Here is a 20,211-nt window from a genome sequence, read left to right on the forward strand (position 1 = left end):
TTTTGTATGAGGCAAAGGATGTTCAAACCTACTAGACTAGTGTGACTCAGATGCAAAAAAAAGTGAACAACACAGGAAGATACGTTTGGTTTCTAACGCCTCGGTCAGGAAGTTGACAGCAAAAACATCATGTAAGTGGTGACGTTAAAGGGGAAGCACGGATAGTCAGATAACTAAGAATACTAATCCATTGTCTCTGTATCTACTGTATGGGCTCACGGTGCAAGATTGAAAAAGATTCAACCTCATTAAACCCCACCACAAACAAACTGTGCAGATTGGGGATTCAGTCCCAGCATATTTTACGGAAGGTTTTCTTACATCAGTGGTTTGATGCACAATTGGAATTGCACCAACTTTGATGCAACTTCATACAGGCTTTCTTCCTGTGATGGGCTGCTTGGTAAATGATTGCATGTCATCAGTCCCACCAACAGGGGGCAGCAGCACATCAACAAATGAAGTGTTGATGCTCTAAACATGGGTGCTTTTTGTGTCCTGAATGTTGTTATTTTCAAATAAATTGTCCTGTTATTTCATGAATAGGAATCAAACAAAAAGCTAAGGAAAAGGCCGCCAGCAACAAGCATCAAAGAAGTTTAAAGATTATCTCATGGGGTTTCCTGGTAGCTGGGTTAATCAAGGTGCATGGTATGTACCCAGTGTCCTGGTTCAGTGTTCGTTTTTCATATATATCACTTTTCCATATCAAATGTTGCCAGTTTAACTTGTTCTCATTATTGCATGAATAGCAACCCCCTCCGAGTCCCATCACAGCCTCATTTGTGTCTGAAGCTCAGACTGGTGTCTTCGTTATAGGAATTTGCCTGTTTCGTCATTATGCCATACATAAGCACATGTGTTTACGGGACCAGCTGTGGCTACTGACACCATAGATGCACTCCCCAGATCCTCTCTGGCTCTCTCTCTCTCTCTCTCTCTCTCTCTCTCTCTCTCTCTTGTGTGTGAGTGTGTATGTGTGTGTGTGTGTGTGTGTGTGTGTGTGTGGTTTGTCACTTAGTTCATCCCTGGCTATGCTTTATCCATTAGTAAGTTTACTACCTGGGCATGCAGGTGGCCTCTGCCAGCTGGCCAACAGCATGGGGAAAGGACACGAACCAGACCAGACTAAACTGGACTAAAGGTGAAGAATAGAATACAGTAGAACCACATTTAAGATCAATGGGATCTCTCACTTCACCTCACTTCACCCAAGTGTGTTTTTACCTTTAGCCTCCTCTCATGCAAGGTTAAACTGCTGACATGTTCATGACCTCCCCTAAAAAACTAATTCGATTACACTTTACCAGAGATTTCCTCTTTTTTATTTGCATTTTTATTTATTGTCTATTAAATTATATCTCCTTTTGCAATTGCAGATATTATTTGTGTGATCATCACATTTTCTATCTAACATTTTGTCCTATGTTGTGATGATTAGAATGGAGTGGGTATTCTTGACTATGACTTCTCTGAATCACACTGCTATTGTTTTGTCACTTACTCTGAGAGGAATAAAAATAAAATGTGAACGTGGCTGCCGGAGGGCCAGCTGGGATGACTGTGTGATGGTCTGTGTGAATGTGATGACTGACTGATGTTGGTAGGGGCTCTGTTAGCCTTCAGGGTTTGATCAGAGACTGCTCACCTGGACAAAAAAAATGTCCAACACAGCGGTAAGTAACATGATTCACACACAGCAGGTGTCAATGCTCTTATTCAGCCCTGAACAGCTCTTCTGAGGCTTAGCATGTCATTATGACAAACTGGGGAAAACCTGGGTGTTTTTTTTTTTTTTTCTTTTTTTACCTGCTGGATGTTTGTGACTGTAGCATTTCACATTGTCAGCAAAAGGTTATTGGCTGTGTGCCCATGCTTTATAGTTACCCAGTTATTCACAGCAAATTCCCCAGTGTTAATAAGCAATTATTTGGTGCTGACATGGTTATAGGGCAGCTGTTCAAAACTATCAAAAGTGTTAAATTTGGTGATAGTGATGTAATGGTTGTGGACTTTTTAAAAACATGCATACTGTTGATTTTTACACTCTCAGAGCAAACTTAGCAGTGACAAGTTTTCAAAGTTAGGGGCTTTTGGAGGACTATCTTAACATTGTAAGAATCATATTTTTTTACACACTGATTTCCTATCTACAACAGTTCTTTGCCTCCATCCCAAACAGCAACTGCTTGGAAAATTAAATTGTTACTCTTTTTCCATGTGTTCAAAGTTACAGCTGAAAATTTGGGTGGGAGAGAATAGACTTTTGATTTACAGTGAGCTATTCTTAGTCTACTCTTCACATTCTTCCTGGCACTAATGAAAGATATATAGAAGAAAAAATTGTTAAAGGGGAATTCTTCATTAATTACCACTGTGTACCCAGTGGACTGTGGCACCACTTCCTTTGTAGTAACCTTAGAGCTGTTTGGATGTTGCACTGTCCTGCAAAGCCAAAGATCAGTAAGAAATACCAAAAATCACTCAAAAGGTCATTTCCTGTGCTTTCCTGGTGGCTCGGTTAGATGAAGTACATACCCATGATTCCCTGGGTTTAAATCCAGCCTTTATTGCACATCATCCTCTCTCTCGCCCTTTCTGTCTCTACTCACTGTGCCTAGCCAATAAAGCAAAAACATTGGGCAAAAAAAAAAAAAAAAAGATATGTCATGATGCAGAAGTGGATAACATGATGTAGCAGCATTTAACAGTATCACTGTTGTTGCTGTAAAATCTAAAGCTAAGCTGTAACCTTAAAAGACCCACAAGTCGTTACTCGTGTTTGCCTTCAGGGCAGCAGAGACCGGATCCCCTGACAGGAGGCTGTTTGGACCTCGCAGACATGTCTGTCCTCTGCCTCCATCACACAGAGAAAGAGCAAATGAAAGGTGGACAGCTTCACCTTCTGTTGTCCTATCAGGCCATCTGAGGTGATGACATTCGCTTCCTCAACAAGCCACATGCTGACTTTTCCCTACAAGAAACAGGATTCAGTCACTGCTAATAAGGATTTCAAAGTGGCAGATTTAAAGAACATAGAAGGCAGCGAACGTCGCCTGATGTTTCTGCCTGCTTCTAAACATGGTAAAAGTGTTGAGGCGAATAGAGGCTGTGATGATGGTGGAGCAATTAGAGACCAGGCATTTAAATTTTAAATTTAAATTTAAATTTAAATTTTGGTTTGATTTCACATGAATGTGCCCTGAAGAAAGTAAACCAAACATATTATTATATATGTATGTATGTGTGTGTGTGTGTGTGTGTGTGTGTGTGTGTGTGTGTGTGTGTGTGTGTGTGTGTGTGTGTGTATGTATGTCTATGGAAATAAGGATTTCATACTATCATACTTGATATTTTCTATCTGAGTGTGGTATCAGTGAAATGTTCCTCTGAGGATTAATGCTGTGTGTGCGTGTGTGTGTGTGTGTGTGTGTGTGTGTGTGTGTGTGTGTGTGTGCGAGTGCGCGGGCTCGGAGACAGAGAGAGAGAGAGAGAGAGAGAGAGAGAGAGAGAGAGAGAGAGAGAGAGAGAGAGAGAGAGAGAGAGATGTGGTCTGTCACCTCGCTATGGCTGAGCTATAAAAGACTGGGGGAGGGTCATGTTGTTTCATTCTCCTCTCTCACTGCTTCCTCTCCTCTTCCACCTCCGTCCGGCTGGTAAGAGCTGGAGTGCTCAGGCGTCAAGTCAGCCATAGTTACCCTGAGTAAAACCGGAAAAAAGTCTATGTTGCCTTCAACACAAAAGCGTCAACTGTATCACTTCTCAAAAGATGTCACAGACACAAACTAACAATTGATGTCTTTGTCAGGGGCCACAAGGAAGAAATCACCAGTCTCCTCTGTGCGGTGTTCATGCCTGGTGAACTTCAAATAATACCTTTTGACACTGTGCAAATAATAATAATGGTAATAATTGAAGAATAAGTCGCTGGTGACTTATCCATTGCAGATGGAATGCAAAGACATTACCTTAACTTTGGGTTTAATGAACTGACAATCCTGCACATCACAAAAAGAACTGTACTTGTTGGACTTATACTAAATATAACAGTGAAATCTATACACTGTACCATTTTGCATGAACGTGTGGTTAGAATATGACTTTTTGGAGCAAATGCATTTTAATTTAATGCACATCCCCTCTGTTCTGCATGTTCTCTGTGGTGGTCTGTAGTGAAATTAATAAGAGTTAGAGTTTTTTTTTATTGTGAAAACTCGACCGGAAATTCGAAGCTTCATGCTACGGTACTTGACTGCACGTCAAGGGGACACGCCACAATTACCGGACCGGTTGTCTGTCCTGCTCCGGTGGACACAGAGAGGGAGAGGAAGAGAGAGAGGAGGAGGAGGAGGACCGGGGGGACAGCTAAGAAGTAGTCTAGTGGGACGGCTTCCACGAAGATTTCCTTCGACAAAAAAGAAAAAAAAAACTGGATTTAACGAGCAAAGAAACCCATCACATAAAAAGCTTTACAAGAGGCGCAGCGCTTCAAAACTACCGTAGCCGCTCACGGAGCCACAACACTGCCCGAACCCGCTGCTGCTCAACTGCGGTGAACTTTCTGTCTTGTTATTCGCTCGCTTTGTTTTCTATTTTGCAACTTTGTCGGGTTCGTTTATATCAGCTGCGGTGAAATGTAATTGCGCTTAATTGTGCATCATTGCAGGCTGTTTGAACGCACTGGATTTTAACATGTTAGTAGGAGTATCTGATTTACTGAGGGCTTTCTGCGGTAGACCCACTTTGCCGGTGGCAGACAACATTGCAGCAGCCTGTGTGACTCTTAAGCAAAGTGCACCTGGAGGGTTGCTATTAGGCAACGACTTTGATGAAACTGAACGACACATGCGCTCTCGGCTTTAGTTAAAGTAATGTGGACACGCCCGCCAGCAGAGACAACAGAGCTGCTACCTAAAGAAAGGTGAGAGGGTGAGCAAACTTACAGGAGAGAACACTTTGGACTCTGAGTGGACACACCAACTCACCGACATCTGTTTGGGGTCAATTAGTAGCGGAGGTGCACCAAAACAACAAGAAAAAAAGCTCGGAATGGAGCTGTTCTCCTGGACAGGACTGTGCTGCTGAGGAGTCTTTCTTATCCTTCTCACAAAGCCCTTAGTAGGTTATTACCGGGTGTTTTTACCACCGGGGTTTAAAGAGTTCACCAAAGCACCGAGACGAATTCATTGGTGTGAGTTTGAAGGTGACTTGGTGTTGAGCGCCCGCGCCGGGACCATGGCCTCCTCGCGGGACAGCTGCTTCTGGTTGCTCTGGAGACGGACCATCATCGCTCTGTGGCTGTGCGCGCTCGGGGTGCGCGGAGCGGAGGATGAGAGCACATTCAATGGAGAGGTAAAACAAAATAAATCAAATATTACGATTGATTCGAACCAATAAGAAGTTCCATTTTGCTCAGGCTTTTTTTTTTTTTTTTTTTTTTTTAATAAAACGCAGTGTCATCATCTTGAGAAAGAAAGAATGAATTAATGTTGGTTAAATGCTCTACTTTCCAGCAGTTAAAGTCGAATAATTATATGAATGAAACTTAAATGTTATTCCGCCAAGCACTAGAGTTCTCAAACAGTACAGCAATGCTATGAGACATGGCAGTGTGAGTTGTGGCTGAGCAGATTGATATTTAACTTCACTGCCGTACAGTCACAACTGTGTTTATATAGAGTTATCCTATATCATATATGATATCGCATCACTATTATCTAAATTAGCTGTTTAATAGCAGCTTCACACGTGAGTCAGCCAATCAGATTTGAGGACTGGAACTGTTGGCTTTATGGATGTATGTAGCTGATGTCCCACTGAATTTCCCTGGTCAGCAACCTTTATGCTGTGTGGCATGTTACAGTATTAAGAGCTTGTTCACTACAATGACACTGTAACAGGTGTTACAGGTGTTACAATTTTGCATGAGTTTTAATGCATTACAGTGCATTAACCAGTCAAACCAAATGGATAACTTCTGAGCAAAGAGCACTGTCCCTTTAGTGTGCTACTGGAGTGGAAATGACTGACTGTGATAAATGGCAAGGGTTCCCAAATATTTTATGTTAAGGGATCACAATTTCACATGCTTTTAACCACTCATTCCCCAGGTAATTGCCCTTCCAGCCCTCTCACACACTCTTTTTTTAACTGTAGTTAGATGTGATTTCATTAAGAGCTCTACTATAAATCTCAGAGGGGGAAGCTTGTAGCAAAATAGCCACTTGTATGTCCTCTGGCAGATGGTTAACTCTCAGTGAATGAAATTTTTGTCAAATATTTCTTTGTTTATTTGATTTTTTTCTGGAGTTCCCCTCAAACTCTTTCTAGGACCCCTGGTGGGCCCTGGAACCTACTTTGGTGACCACTGCTATGGGATTGAGTCCAGTTTCGTTCTCCCAAAATCTGAGCCAAAACATACAAAAGCAAAGCATTCCACTCATGCTGACACAGTGACATACTGCTAACAGATCATCACTCAACATTCACTGCAGTTTATTTAGTGAATGAGTTCCCACTGTTTTCTAATGGACCGTGCTACTGTCAATAATCATCACAGTTCACAGCAGAGAAGCCACAGGCGGCATGTCAGGCAGAATTACCCTTGCTTATATCCTCCCAAAAAACACACAGAGGTGCCAGTTTGTGTTTGTAATGCTGTCTCCCTCTCTCGCTGTGACCTCAGTCACCTTGAGGACACCCGTGCACACATTTATTTGGGTGTGTCAGCGAACAACATGGTGTCAAGTCATGACTTGAAGCGGCACTTCTCACATTCTTGGGCCACCGATGCAGCAGCCACGGGATCCCTGTTTGTTTTCTAGAGACAGTTTTGGAGATAACAACAGGCAGGAATGAGCTGACTTTAGACACTTAAGAAGGTCATTAGTGGTGGAGCTGTTACTGTTGTGTGTGTGTGTGTGTGTGTGTGTGTGTGTGTGTGAGGGAGAGAGAGAGAGAGAGACCGCCAGGCCATTAGAGGTGAGCTGGCTTTGTTTACCAAACCCAGCGACCAAAGGGGTGGGGGGGGGGGGTTTCTGTCTATCTGTCAGGTTCCAACACATACTGATGGGGTATTAACATAGCTGTGGGGTGTGTGTGTGTGTGTGTGTGTGTGTGTGTGTGTGTGTGTGGCCTGACAAGCCTTGCTGAGAGATGAGAGGGAGGTGCAGTGATATGCAATGATATGGAGACTGATGAGCAATTACTAGATAGTTATAACACAGTCTGTGCGTGTGTATGTAAGTGTGTGTGTGTGTGTGTGTGTGTGTGTGTGTGTGTGTGGCATATCATATAATATATCAATGTTATTTTGATATTGTGATAAAAGACTAGATATCATCTGTGATTTTCGATATCGTAATATCATAATATCATAATATCATAATATTGCAGAAATGTTTTCCTGGTTTTAAAGGCTGCATTACAGTAAAGTGATGCCATTTTCTGAACGTACTATTGCATTATTTGCCTCCATCTGCTTGTACATTATATCCACATCACTAATCACTGTTTATCAAAAATCTCATTGTGTAAATATTTAGTGAAAGCACCAATAGTCATCCCTACAGGATTGTCACAATATCGATGTCAAGGTATTTCGTCAGTGATATCGTGATATTTGATTTTGTTCATATTGTCCAGCTCTAGCCTGACATCTAGTTAGGCCGTATTCAGACCGGATCAGGCATTGCGGCAAAAACGCAAGGAATGTCATTTTTTTTAATGGGTGTAGTGTGTTTTGGCTGCCGCAGTGCATGCTGGAGGAGATTCAGCGAAAAAAAAGAAAAAAAAGCTGTAGTGTCCAGCAAAAAGTTGAGCCAGAATCAACTTTTACCGCAACCCGACGTCAGGCTGTGGCGGCTGATCGCGTAGCCAGTGACAGTTCGAGCGGGCAGACAGCGGACAGACGGGTCATATTGTGACACGCCTACACCTCTGCACAAACCTGCGCACAATGTCGCAATGCCGGATCCTGTGTGAATGCGGCGTTACAGTGCGGAAGCTTACAGTTTGACAGATAGTGCTTGGTTTGTGAAATAAAGTAGTTCTGTTCCCAACAGAGTAGTTCTGCTGATTCTGCGAACACTTTTTCAGGAGAACATTCTGAGCGTATACGCCATACGCCTTGCTTCCAAAATAGCAAACTTGTCCTTTAAATAAGGGTGAAAAACAGAAAAGACCCCTGAATCTGGTTCTTTTGAAGGGAACCAAATGTGAAAACTGTCAGAAACATGTTATTATAATTACTCATATCAGGAGTGAACGTGAATCCTGGTGAAATGATGAGAGAAAACAGCAATGCATTTGAGGGGGAAAAGTCACCTGAAGTGTATGAGTCAGTATTCCTGAAACAAATCATCCACTATGTTTATGTGTTATAACATTTCAATTCAGTTAAAAAAAAAAAAAAATTTACACCTATACTGCTGTAAACTTTTACTTTCAATGCTAACAGTCTTTTTTTCTGTCAAAACTCTTCAATGAAAATTCAATTTGAGCTTCACCCTTCCAGTGTAGTTCAGCCTGTGTGATTCTAACTCGGCCTGGGATCCCAAACTCCTACTTTGTCTGGACAAAAGGGATGAAGTGGGAGGACAGAAGAATGAGGGAAAGGACGATGATTATCAGCAATATGTGTGTGTGTGTGTTTCTGTGTGTGTGAGAGAGAGACAGGAATGTGAAAGAGTGTGATGTAGAAATTGAAATCAAATGATCACGAATAGCAGCAGCAGCAAAGAGAAAGCAGTGTGACAGAGTTTGATGTGGAAAAGAAGAGAGACAAAGCTGGAGAGAGAGAGTTGACGGGGGTGGCAGCGGCCAGCCTCAGCTGTGCAGCATGTGATGGCTGAATGTGACAGCTGTTCTCTAACTGGGACACACACACACACCATGCATAGGCATGCTGGGCCTGGGACTCCAAGGCATCTTAGGAGATACAATGGACCCTCTTGTCTGCAGAGAGAGAGAGAGGAGTGGAAGAGGCTGAGAGAAAATGGGAAGCAACAGAGAGACTGTAAGAAAGACTGGAGAGAGAGAGAGAGAGAGAGAGAGAGAGAGAGAGAGAGAGGAGTGTGTTGTAGTGGGGGGGAGGGGTGGCCAACTTCCTCAATCTTGATGCTCTCCCTCTCTCCATATAATCTCCAACGTGCTGTCTCTTCACATTCCAGCCACTTCCTGTCTGCTCCCCTGTGATTGGCTATTACCATGGCCACAAGGTTCTCATTGCCCTGGTGATGGGACATTATGAGGGGGACTGTCTCTCCTGTGTGTGTGTGTGTGTGTGTGTGTGTGTGTGTGTGTGTGTGTGTGCATGTGATTGTGTGAGCTTATGGTTGTTGTAGTGTTAGTATGTTTGTGTCAATTTGTTTGCATATTTTGTGTATTTCGTGTGTGTGTGTGTGTGTGTGTGTGTGTGTGTGTGTGTGTGTGTGTGTGTGTGTGCGTGTTTGTACATTTTCTTGTTGGTGTGTTTATAACACACCAACATTTATAACAAATGATCAAATAAACAATATTGCAGGAGCTGCAATTTTTTGGTCTAATTTAATTTGATAATTTGCCCACCTGGTCGACACCTATTGCACCCCTGACTCCTTTCTCTGTGGTCGGTCCCTGTCAAGATTTCTTCCCCTTTTCTCTGTAGTTTTTTTTTTTTTTTTTTTTTTTTTTTTTTGGGTGGGGGGGGGGGGGGGGGGGGTAAATGAGGGTTCAAGTCAGGGGGTGTCATCCTGTTTTGTTTTTTGTAAACTTGTGCTCCCTGTAAAGCCCTTTGAGACTATAAGCAGTTATTTTGGGCTCTAAATATAAAACATAACCCTGAACTTGAACTTTTGCTGAGGTTATTATAATTGCGGCGTTAGATGCCTTGGCCTAAAAGTCCTATTCTCCAGATGTAAGAAAACACTGAGCAAACTGCAAAAATCACATCATCATCATTTCAGTGTGTCCTAGTTTATCCAGTAAAAATGAAAATTATGAATTAAAAATGAGTAGTGCCACTAAAATAATTAATCACATTGGAATGGAGATACCTGTCAAAATGCTTGCACTATGATTCTATTTTAGCAAATCATTTAGGCCTAATAGGGAAGTAAGTCTTGCTAAAATCTACATCCCATGTACAGGTTTGAGCTGCCTGCTGTGCTAATGTGGTTAACCATTGATGCAAAGCACATATTTACATTGTCAATTAGCACAATAAACTGCTCTGCCCCTGTTCAATTTTATTGTATCATAAACAAATAAATGTGTAAGTTTCCACTGTCCCCCAAACGCCCTCAGAGCAAATAAAGTGACAAATTTGTACTGTAGCTTTGGCAGTGATCCCAAAAAATTCAGCTTTATTATTTATTGGAACAAACCAGAACTTCATCTGCTGTCTGGGTGAGGGTGGAACCACTACTGACAGGACATGTTTTGTATCTGATTAAGAAGGAAACGATGGATTTGTTTGATAAGCGACTGCAATCTGGAAAAATGGAATTGGCCGAAAGAGGATATTGTGTGCAAGTGTTTTATGGAAAATTAAGTTTTGTTTTGTTTTGTTTTGTTTTTTTAACTTCAGTGGTCACAAAACCAAAAAGTTGTTTATTTGTGGCTGAGCTGCCCTAAAATTTGGGGGCAAATCCTGGGAGGTCATATTGAGAAGCCACAATTGTACATAGTTGGCTTACATTTTGTAATTTATATATGACAGCGGTGTAACTGTCTCACTGTCAGTTAGATTTGACTAATTTTCTAGATCCTCTTTGGTGTTTTCTTGCTTGTGCACTCGGCCGTTGATTTTACTGGGTGAGATTAAGCTTTCTTTAATCATGGAATTAGGCAATTTTTAAGTAGGAACATCTGTAACATTTAACTTTGACTTTACCTCGCTTCTCCTCTTTCTCTGTTCCCATTTTCATATCCATCCACTCAGTGTTTGGAGGGGGGAGGGGCGTTGGCAGCAGACCAAGCTTGGGAATAAAAGCTCTGTTAGTATCTTGGCTGACATTGTGCTGGACACACACACACACACACACACACACACACTGCTGGCTAGTTTTACAACTCCTTGTATATTGCTGGGGTTCTGGATTTGGCAGGTAAGCTCAAGGACTCTTTGAAAGACTCTTTAATAGACGAGGCCCAGTGTGCATGTTGACACACACGCGCGTGCACGCACCACATACACACACACACACACACACACACACACACACACACAGACACAGCCCTCCCCCATGCCTTTCTGTAGTGCAGACTTGTTTTGTATTCAGTCGAGCTGATGAAGGAAGGTGAGTGGCCAGACTGAGGTACTTTACTGTTTAAGATGTGTGTGTGTGTGTGTGTGTGTGTGTGTGTGTGTGTGTGTGTGTACCAGGTATTACTAATGTTGTGGGGACATAGATCCATTCATACATTTATTCATCTTGTGACCTCCCTTATAGGGACAAAAAGGTTAAGGGTTACGCAGGTAATGGTCAGAGTTAAGGTTAGGGTAAGTCTCTAGGAAATGAATGTAAGTCAATGCAGTGTCCTCTGAAGTGATGGAAACACAACTGTGTGTGTGTGTGTGTGTGTGTGTGTGTGTGTGTGTGTGTGTGTGTGTGTGTGTAAGTGTGTGTGTGTGTGCGTGTATGGCAGGGGAGTTCATCGGCCCCCATACATCTTCCAATAGCACTGCAGCTTTGCCCTTGTTCTTTAATACACCGGGCTGTAAATATCTGCCAGGACAGGTGAGACAGAGAGAGTGCGAGAGGATAGTAACATCAGACCCATACATACACTCACATGTACCAAAAACATACACATACACAAACACAAACACAAATCGATGGGGCAGTAAGGGTCTGGAAGACACATGAATAGACATTAAACATGTCAGCTAGTTGATGTTAATTATGATGAGCTGAATGACAGTCTGAGAGGGAAAGGCAGATTTAGATACAGTTTCTTCAGTTTTCTAAAAAGATGCTTACCCCTATTAGAGGATTTTTTTTTTCATGCTACAGAACAAGAAAAACGTCAGTATAGGTAACAGTGAGTGTAACAGTGAGAAAACTGAGACAGACCAAGCCCATACCAACTTACAGTGGTGTGTCACTCTAAAGGTTTAAAGTATAACAGTGAAGAAAAAAAGATGTAAATACAATAGCTATCGTAGCTATCAAACAAATACAGCTGCATGAACAAATCAAAGGCAAAGCCTCCACCAGTCAACAGCAGTGTTGGGACATAATGTGTAGGCCTACATATTAACAAGTTACTGGATTAGATTATTTTTCCCAGCAACAAAGGACTACATTTTGATTTTCAGTAATCACATTATAGTTACTGTTCTAATAAAATGTGTTTCTAAAGCACAGGACTTTAGTTCAGTTAGTGTAAATTTAACTCTTGCCATCTTGCTTTCATATCGTCTAATGCAACAAGCTGGATCAATACACCCCTGAGGAGAATATGGTGACGGAGGAGCGTAGATAGTCAGAGAATTCAAGTTTATTCAAAATCTGGCACAATCCGCTGGCTCTTTCCTCCCGATCATGTTGTTTTTAAAGGTATGGATTCTCAGCGAGGAGAGTATAATATTAATGTTATGTGAGCTGAGGCATGTCTGGAGGAGGTTTGCCCCCCGATATCAGCCTGCCTCCTGTCTGCTGAAGGCAATGAGCAATTTAATTTTAAACAACCTACTCCAAAAGACTGAAGAAGACACAGAAACTACTGCAGGAGGTTTCAATTCAGACAGAGGTAATGACCACTAATATTATGTATGATTAACAGAGAGGTGAACTTTGTCTGAGTATCCAGTGTTGAAGAAACTCCACCACAACCCCATCAGAAATGTCACGCTTGCTACTTCCCATTTAGAATCTACATCATAAATAAATTTCCCTAGTTATTATATAGTTAGTCCAATTCTTTGTTTTAGTCCAGACAGCATGAAATATCACCAGCATTAACTGACACTTAAGAACAATAACAGCGTGGCCAATACTAATCAACTTTTGAGTGATTTTCCATTTTGTTGTGGACTTTTTTTTTGGACATACAAGAAACCAATTTATTTGCTTCAGACCAACTGAAAGTAACCTAATTTGCATTTTATTGTTTGCTACATTTCAAAGGTTCATGCAAAATTCACTTGACAGTTGCATGGAAACATACCCAGACCAATAATATTGAAGTCAGGTTTTAAAACTCATGAAAACTGAATAATTGTGTTGAATTGCTGTTGTTTTGAAGTTTATTCGTTATCTGTGGCTTTCTGGGTTGCAGGTTTGCTTTAGTGCATTCTCACAGAAGTTTCTGTGTACGTTAGCAATGCAAAACACTTGAAATTAGTTTGTTTTGCAAACTTTGTCACCTGTTCCCACCACCTCAATACTGTGAATGTGTGTGTGTGTTTGTGTGTGTGGGTCTGTATGAGAAAGGGAGAGGGGCAGCGGATGGCAGAGACAGCATTGAGATAGTGGTTCAGGAAGTGTATGTTTGCATTTCACTGTGTGTGTGTGTGTGTGTGTGTGTGTGTGTGTGTGTGTGTGCATGCTAATGTGTTTGAAGTTTCCTTATCTAAATGCAGAGGTGGGTCAGGGTCATGTCCAGTTGAGCCCTGCCTACGCCTCTTCCTGCTACTACACACACACACATACACACACACAGCTGGTACTGTACACTGTACATTGCTGTGCAGAAAGAGGTGAGAGAGGAAGGAAGGAAGGAAGAAGCTAGAAAGAAAGAGATAATGATAATGACAATAACGGCAAAATAATATTACACTTCATTTGCTAAAACGGACATTAAAGCATGTTTAATTAAAAGCCAGTAAGATAAAAAAAAATAATAATATAAAAAAAGTGATGTGAGTTCAAGACTTTGAAGGGAATAAAGTGGGCAATTACAGATAACATGCAGCATCTAAAAGCATCTGTATGAAGATGACGCTGGATTTGAGGCTCTGAGCTCCTCAGGCAATGCTGCAGAGCCCCGGGGCTGCAGGAGTGTTCGGTTTTCATCTCTGACCTTGTGGCTCTGAGGCTGTTAGGGGCTAAAAAAGGTGTGGAGACACTCAGAGAGGAAGGCTTGATAAAAGCATCTGCAGACTTTGATATGGTGCATGTATTCGGCTAAACTCACCAAACCATGTCTTGATGTACCTTGCTTTGTGCATTGGAGCACAGTCATGTTTCCCGAATTGTTGAATTGTTCAAAATGCATAGAATTGTTCAAAATGTCTTGGGAAGCTGAGGCATTAAGGTTTCCCCTCTCTGGAAGTAAGGGGCCTAGGCCAACTCCAGAAAAACAAGCCCATAGTATTATCCCTCCTCCATGAAGCTTTACAGTTGGCACATTGCAGTCAGGCAGGGAGCATTTTCCTGGCATTCGCCAAATCCAGACTCGTCCATCAGACTGCCAGATAGAGACACGTGATTGGTCACTCCACAGAACCACTCCATCTGACGTTTGATATTGTGCTTGGTGATATAAGGCTTGCATGTGGCAGCTCAGCCATGGAAACCCATGCCATGAAGTTCCCGGCGCACAATTTTTGTGCTCTGCAGTTGTTGAGTCAGCAGAGCGTTGGCTACTTTTACGCCTTAGTGCCTCAGCAGGAAACAGGAAAGGAATTTTGTGGACTGTCACTTTAACACAAAACAAAACATTTGCTTTTCAAGCCAGCATTGTACAAATCATGAAATTCCAAAAAGTACAAATTTCTAATACACATAGTTAAAAAAATCTTATATTCCCATTGTATTTATTATCATTTCACTTACGCATAAGTGTGGACTTTTTAGACTCTCAATCAACTAAATACTTACTTTAATAGTTGAGTCTATATTGTCCTCATTGTCAGTTACCAATACATTACTTGTTTCATGTTTTTGTCACTTGAGTCTAAACAGTCCTCACACTTTGACTCAGGCCACCTTTTGTAGAAATAAATCCAAGCTCGCACAACAGTGAGCCAGTGTGCCACTTAAACTAAAGTTGAGTTAATTCATTGCATTCCTAGCACTTAATTAACCAATTCAGTAATATGGGACGTGTTTTTACTTTTTTCTCTTAATTATATGTAATCACAAATGCCAAAGCCATTTATTTAAGGGCATCAGCTCTGTAAGCAGCTTACCACTGAACAGCAAAGAGATTAAAAGCAGTTTCATCTTTGTCAACCGCAATTAATTTACTCCAGTGTACATGCGCTCTTCAACAAACTGTGCATTACTAGTGGACCGCACAAACTAGCATAACAGTCTCTCAAAAGTGTTTGCATATGCACACAGTCCAAGGAACAGAGGTGAAACCTCCACCTTTCCTCCTGTAGTATAAGTAGATAAGATTCAATGTGTTTCAGTGTATTTGTGTACTTCCTGAACCACTGCACACAGGCAATTGCTGCTACTGAATTACTCTTATTGCCTTAAACTATCTCAGTACCCTTCCTGTACTTATTTATTCAGATTCTGCACATACAGATTAATAGCATGCATTTTAGAGTTGTGTGTTTATGAAAGGCAGAGAGAGAAACAGAGAAAACCTGTGGAATGGAGTTTGTTGTAGGTCTTTTAAGGAGTGGGTAAGTAAATACAGAGATCAGCGCTGTTGTGCTGAGTAGACAAAGGGCTTGAACTTGAGAGGGTTTCTCTCTCTCTCTCCCTCTCTCCCTCTCTCCCTCCCTCACACATGCACACACACACACACACACACACACACACACACACACACACGTCATGGTTCTTAATGTGTTCCCTGTGCCACCGTGTGGAGTCTATCCATATGTAGATGTATCCAGTGTCTGAAACATCCCAGTCTGTGTGTGTGTGTGTGTGTGTGTGTGTGTGTGAGAGAGAGAGAGAGAGAGAGAGAGAGAGAGGGAGAGAGAGATTAGGTTTCTGTATAACAGGTGGAACAGACTTTGCCTCATCTGTGATTGGATCAAGTATCACGTTTTCTCCTGATTTCTCTCCCTCCAGCCTCAACCCTCACCCCCGTCACACTCCCTCAGTTCAGACACAGTCAGACTTACACTGTGCTCACTCACAGCATGTCTGAGAAATTAATTTTCCAACAGTAATGAGGACAAATGACTGCATATAAATGACTGCTTATAAATGTAACTGTTTTGCCATAAAAACCTTACAATGAATTCATATGTACTCTCATTAAACAAGGCACATGATATTCACTGTAAATAGCGTGTGAACAGTGAGAAGCAGAGCTGAAATTAGACACTAAATTGGAACAGCTTTGTAAACAGCTTTATAGACTGAACACTTGAGCTTAATTTCATTTTATTTCATGCTGTTATGAACCCATAGAAGTTCCATTATTCCAATAAATTCATGTTTGGCATCCACAATTTCAGTTTCTGGTTTCAGCCATCTGTCAATGACAAGACAGAGAGACGGCATCTCTGAGAGAGTTTTGTTCGGGAGCGACATTGTCATGTTAAGTGACTAATCTGTCCTAGATCACAGATGATCCTTTAGGGTAGATTTACACTTCACAGTAGCTCACAACTGCAATAATGCATACATAATGAACTTTAATTCCATGGATATGAGTCAACATAAGGGCTGCAACTAATGATTATTTTTACTGTCATTCAATCCATAGATTTTTGTTTCTTATTAATGATTACTTGTTCTGTCTATTAAGTTTAAGAAATAATCAAAAAGTCTCATGGAAGAATCTAATGTGTTGCTTTCAAATTGCATTAGTCTGACCAGCAGCCAAAAAACGTTTTCCTCTCTGTGTTTCCAGTCCTGGTTGAGGATGTACGGCTACCTGCCCCAGGTCAGCAGGCAGATGTCCACCATGCGTTCAGCCCAGATCTTGTCCAGCGCTATCAGTGACATGCAGCGCTTCTATGGCCTGGAGGTCACTGGACAGATGGACCCGCAAACCATCAGGTGGGACAGGACTCAAGTTTGACAGTTCTTCATAGCTTTTCAGCATAAGACCTTAATTTAGCATATTTAGATTTGCCCCAGGACTCAGGGAAGCATGTACAGAACTGCCCAAAAAAAGTGCCCTCTAGCCTGATTTGGCCTGCTATCCCAAATATAAAGAAATGAGTTGAAGACTTTTGCAGTCCAAGTTATATGATTGTTGACAGAAGGCGGTAACCAAGAGTCTAGAAAAGTGGGCTTGGGCTCAGAGAAGAGAATGAATAATGCTTTCTCCTACCTCAATAACTGCCTTTTAGCAAGGCTCTTTACCCCCAGCTGCTCCACTGGTTGCATTAAGCCGTTTCCAGGTGTCAGTATGAAGCTGTGGAAGAGAGCCATGCTAATTCCACTGTACCTGGACATCTCCAGGACTTTGCTCTTGTTGTGACCGGTGGCTGGCATTTAGATTTATTGATTTACATTTGCACCCCTATGTGCATGATTTTATGCCTGCCATTTCAATTGCTCTTCAGGGATAATTAAAAGTTCATTGAAATGGATTGAATTGAGTAAGTAAAGGTTAACAAACAAAACAAAACAAAAAAAATGTGCACAATCATCAGCAGTAATAAACAAAGTTTCTAATTTCATTGTCACCTCTCCCAGAGCCATGAAGCGACCCCGCTGTGGAGTCCCTGACAAGTTTGGAGGCCAAATCAAAACCAATGTGCGGAGGAAACGCTATGCGCTCACCGGACATAAATGGAACAAGAGTCACCTCACCTACAGGTAATAAAAATATGTTCAGGTTTGTAGAGTAATCTCAGTGTGGATGAAAGCAGCATGTTTGCATGTATTGAGTTTTATTTTGTTATAGTTGGCCAATTTGAAACATCTGATCAAGATGCTACTGGCTCCACTAGCTATTAGGGGCTTTTCTGTTAATATTATGTTCTATCAGAATGCATACATTGCCATGTGATGTGCATTGCCTACAAATAACCTGTTGCACAAGCTTGACTCTGGCCTAAAAACTGTGCAATTATGACCTGACCCAAACCTGAAATTATTTAAGCTCAAACGGAACCTTACATTTTTCTCACTCAAGTCAAACAAAAGTTTTTAATAGCATTTTTCATCTGAATATCAGATAAAAAATGCTATTTCTCCAAACTACAGACGAGTAAGTGAGATATTCCACTACTGTACTGGGATACAGAGGCCTCTCTTAGAGTGTTTTCCCTTTGTCCTAGTATCCAGAACTACACTCCTAAAATCGGAGAGTATAACTCCTACGAGGCTATCCGGCGGGCCTTCAAAGTCTGGGAGAAGGTCACCCCGCTGACCTTTGATGAAATCCCCTACCAGGAGATCAAATATGGCCGCCGCAAGGAGCCTGACATCATGATCTTCTTTGCCTCGGGTTTCCATGGGGACAGCTCTCCGTTTGACGGGGAGGGGGGCTTCCTGGCCCACGCCTACTTTCCCGGCCCCGGCATGGGAGGGGACACACACTTTGACTCTGATGAGCCCTGGACCATCGGCAACCACAACCTACAAGGTACAAGACAGCGGTTACTGTCAGTTTGACGAGAAAATTAGATAGAGGGTTTTTAAATTACACCCACAAATCCACTGAACCGATAAGGTTTGTGTATTGTGCTTGATGGTGATGATAATAATCATTAAAAGCAACCTCAGAGAGACAAGATAATTAAAAACACAGCAGGAAAGAAATCAATTTGCCATGAATAGATTTTGCTACTTTCTAAGAGAAATGCCCTCCTGGAGAGAGATCTGCTGGAGTGTTTTCTTTAAAGAGATCAGGCTCAAATGTACCCTCTTATGGTCGGGCAGATTGTTCTGTGGATCACACAGAGACACAGAGAGTCCCATGCTGCAAAGCTTATATCTGAGCATCCAGAGGAGTTTGCTGTCACTTGACCCAAAGTCAGCATCTTGAATTGAGTTCCTAAGGCAATGTGGAGCTGCTGCAGTGAACCCAGGGTGGGTGTAATGTGTTGGTGTTTTCACACACTAACACCTCACACCCATTTTGGCTCCTAACAGTTCCCAAGCACTGAGTGAAGCGATTTAAAATGAGCTGAACTGACATCAGCGTTTGGTTCAGCAGCTGGCAGATCCAAACCCATGCCATGCTGTGTAGGTTCCACTGGGTGTGTACAATTCATTACAAACAGCTGGCTGATCTAGCACCTTCCAACACAACTTCACTTTACTGTAAAAGCCCCTGCCTCAGTCTAACCAGAGCTGGCGCTGCCCAGCCAGCTACATCATCTCTCATTTGCCAGGCTCCACTCCTCCGCTTACCTCCATAAAACTTCAAAGTCCACACTCGGTGACATCACATGGCCCCCATCCCAACCCCACATCCCAACAGCTCTCAAATGTACTCTCTTATGTTACAAGGAACTTGAACTGACACTCCATGCACACACAAACTCACATGCTCTTGCACCTGGCCTCCCATTTGTATGGTTTCTATAAGCTTGACTAAGCAGCGTTACATTTATTCAAACACACACAGACACACAGACAGACACTTCTGAGCACCTCCTGATAACTTCATTCATTCCTTAAATAGTAAAGCCTAACCTCAACACTGAGTGCCGTATGCTTAACCTCAACATCTACCCTAAACCCTAATTCCAAGCCTGACATCCCATTCATAAGTGAGCACTGGTAAAATGTCTTCATACTGGAGGATTTTCCTCACACACACACACACCAAATGAAAGCTGGCTCACTCCTCAGGCACTGTAAGCTAATCAGTCTTCTCATTGGTGTGCTTCTCAGAGTTATCCAGTATTCCTCTCATTCCCCAAATTCAAAGCCTTTTAAATGACACATCAGCTTACCTTGATGAGTCACTTCTCTAACCGCCCCACTGATGCTTCTCTCTGTGTGTTACAGTTTTTGCTTTAAACTGCCCAGATCCTCCAGATTAGATTGTTCTGTAGGGGTTTTGCATATACCTATGACATTTATATATCTTATCGCTATGACAAATATGTATGCAGCAGCTAGCATGAAAGCAGATATAGTCCACCACATTCAAAGTTAATGTCATGCCACATCACTTAATAAATACATTTTCTATATGTGAGTTGTGACTGAAATGTAGTTCCCTTTGTTTGCCTCAGTTGTGTCCATGGTTGTTTGCGCATTAACCCTGTAAGCCAGAATGGGCTTTCCTGTGCTGTTATCTACTGACTCAGTCTCAGCCGACACAGAGGACAGAGCTTTCTGTGTGTGTGCTTAAATGCATGCATGTGCTCACGTGTGTGTGTGTGTGTGTGTGTGTGTGTGT

General features: G+C 42.0%; 1 protein-coding gene across 1 annotated transcript in view; it reads left to right on the forward strand.

Moving 5' to 3' along the window:
• The first annotated feature begins 4,657 nt into the window (after nt 1–4,657).
• The window catches only part of mmp15b (matrix metallopeptidase 15b), a 35,900-nt gene continuing 20,346 nt past the window's right edge, over nt 4,658–20,211 (forward strand). The window contains exons 1-4 of the mRNA XM_030048635.1: nt 4,658–5,352; nt 16,753–16,901; nt 17,547–17,669; nt 18,134–18,441. Of these exons, the coding sequence (XP_029904495.1) occupies nt 5,236–5,352; nt 16,753–16,901; nt 17,547–17,669; nt 18,134–18,441 (697 nt within the window). The 5' untranslated portion in view covers nt 4,658–5,235. The remainder of the gene's footprint in view (nt 5,353–16,752; nt 16,902–17,546; nt 17,670–18,133; nt 18,442–20,211) is intronic.

This window comes from Myripristis murdjan, chromosome 3 (assembly GCF_902150065.1).
Source record: "Myripristis murdjan chromosome 3, fMyrMur1.1, whole genome shotgun sequence".
Taxonomy (NCBI): Eukaryota; Metazoa; Chordata; class Actinopteri; order Holocentriformes; family Holocentridae; genus Myripristis; species Myripristis murdjan.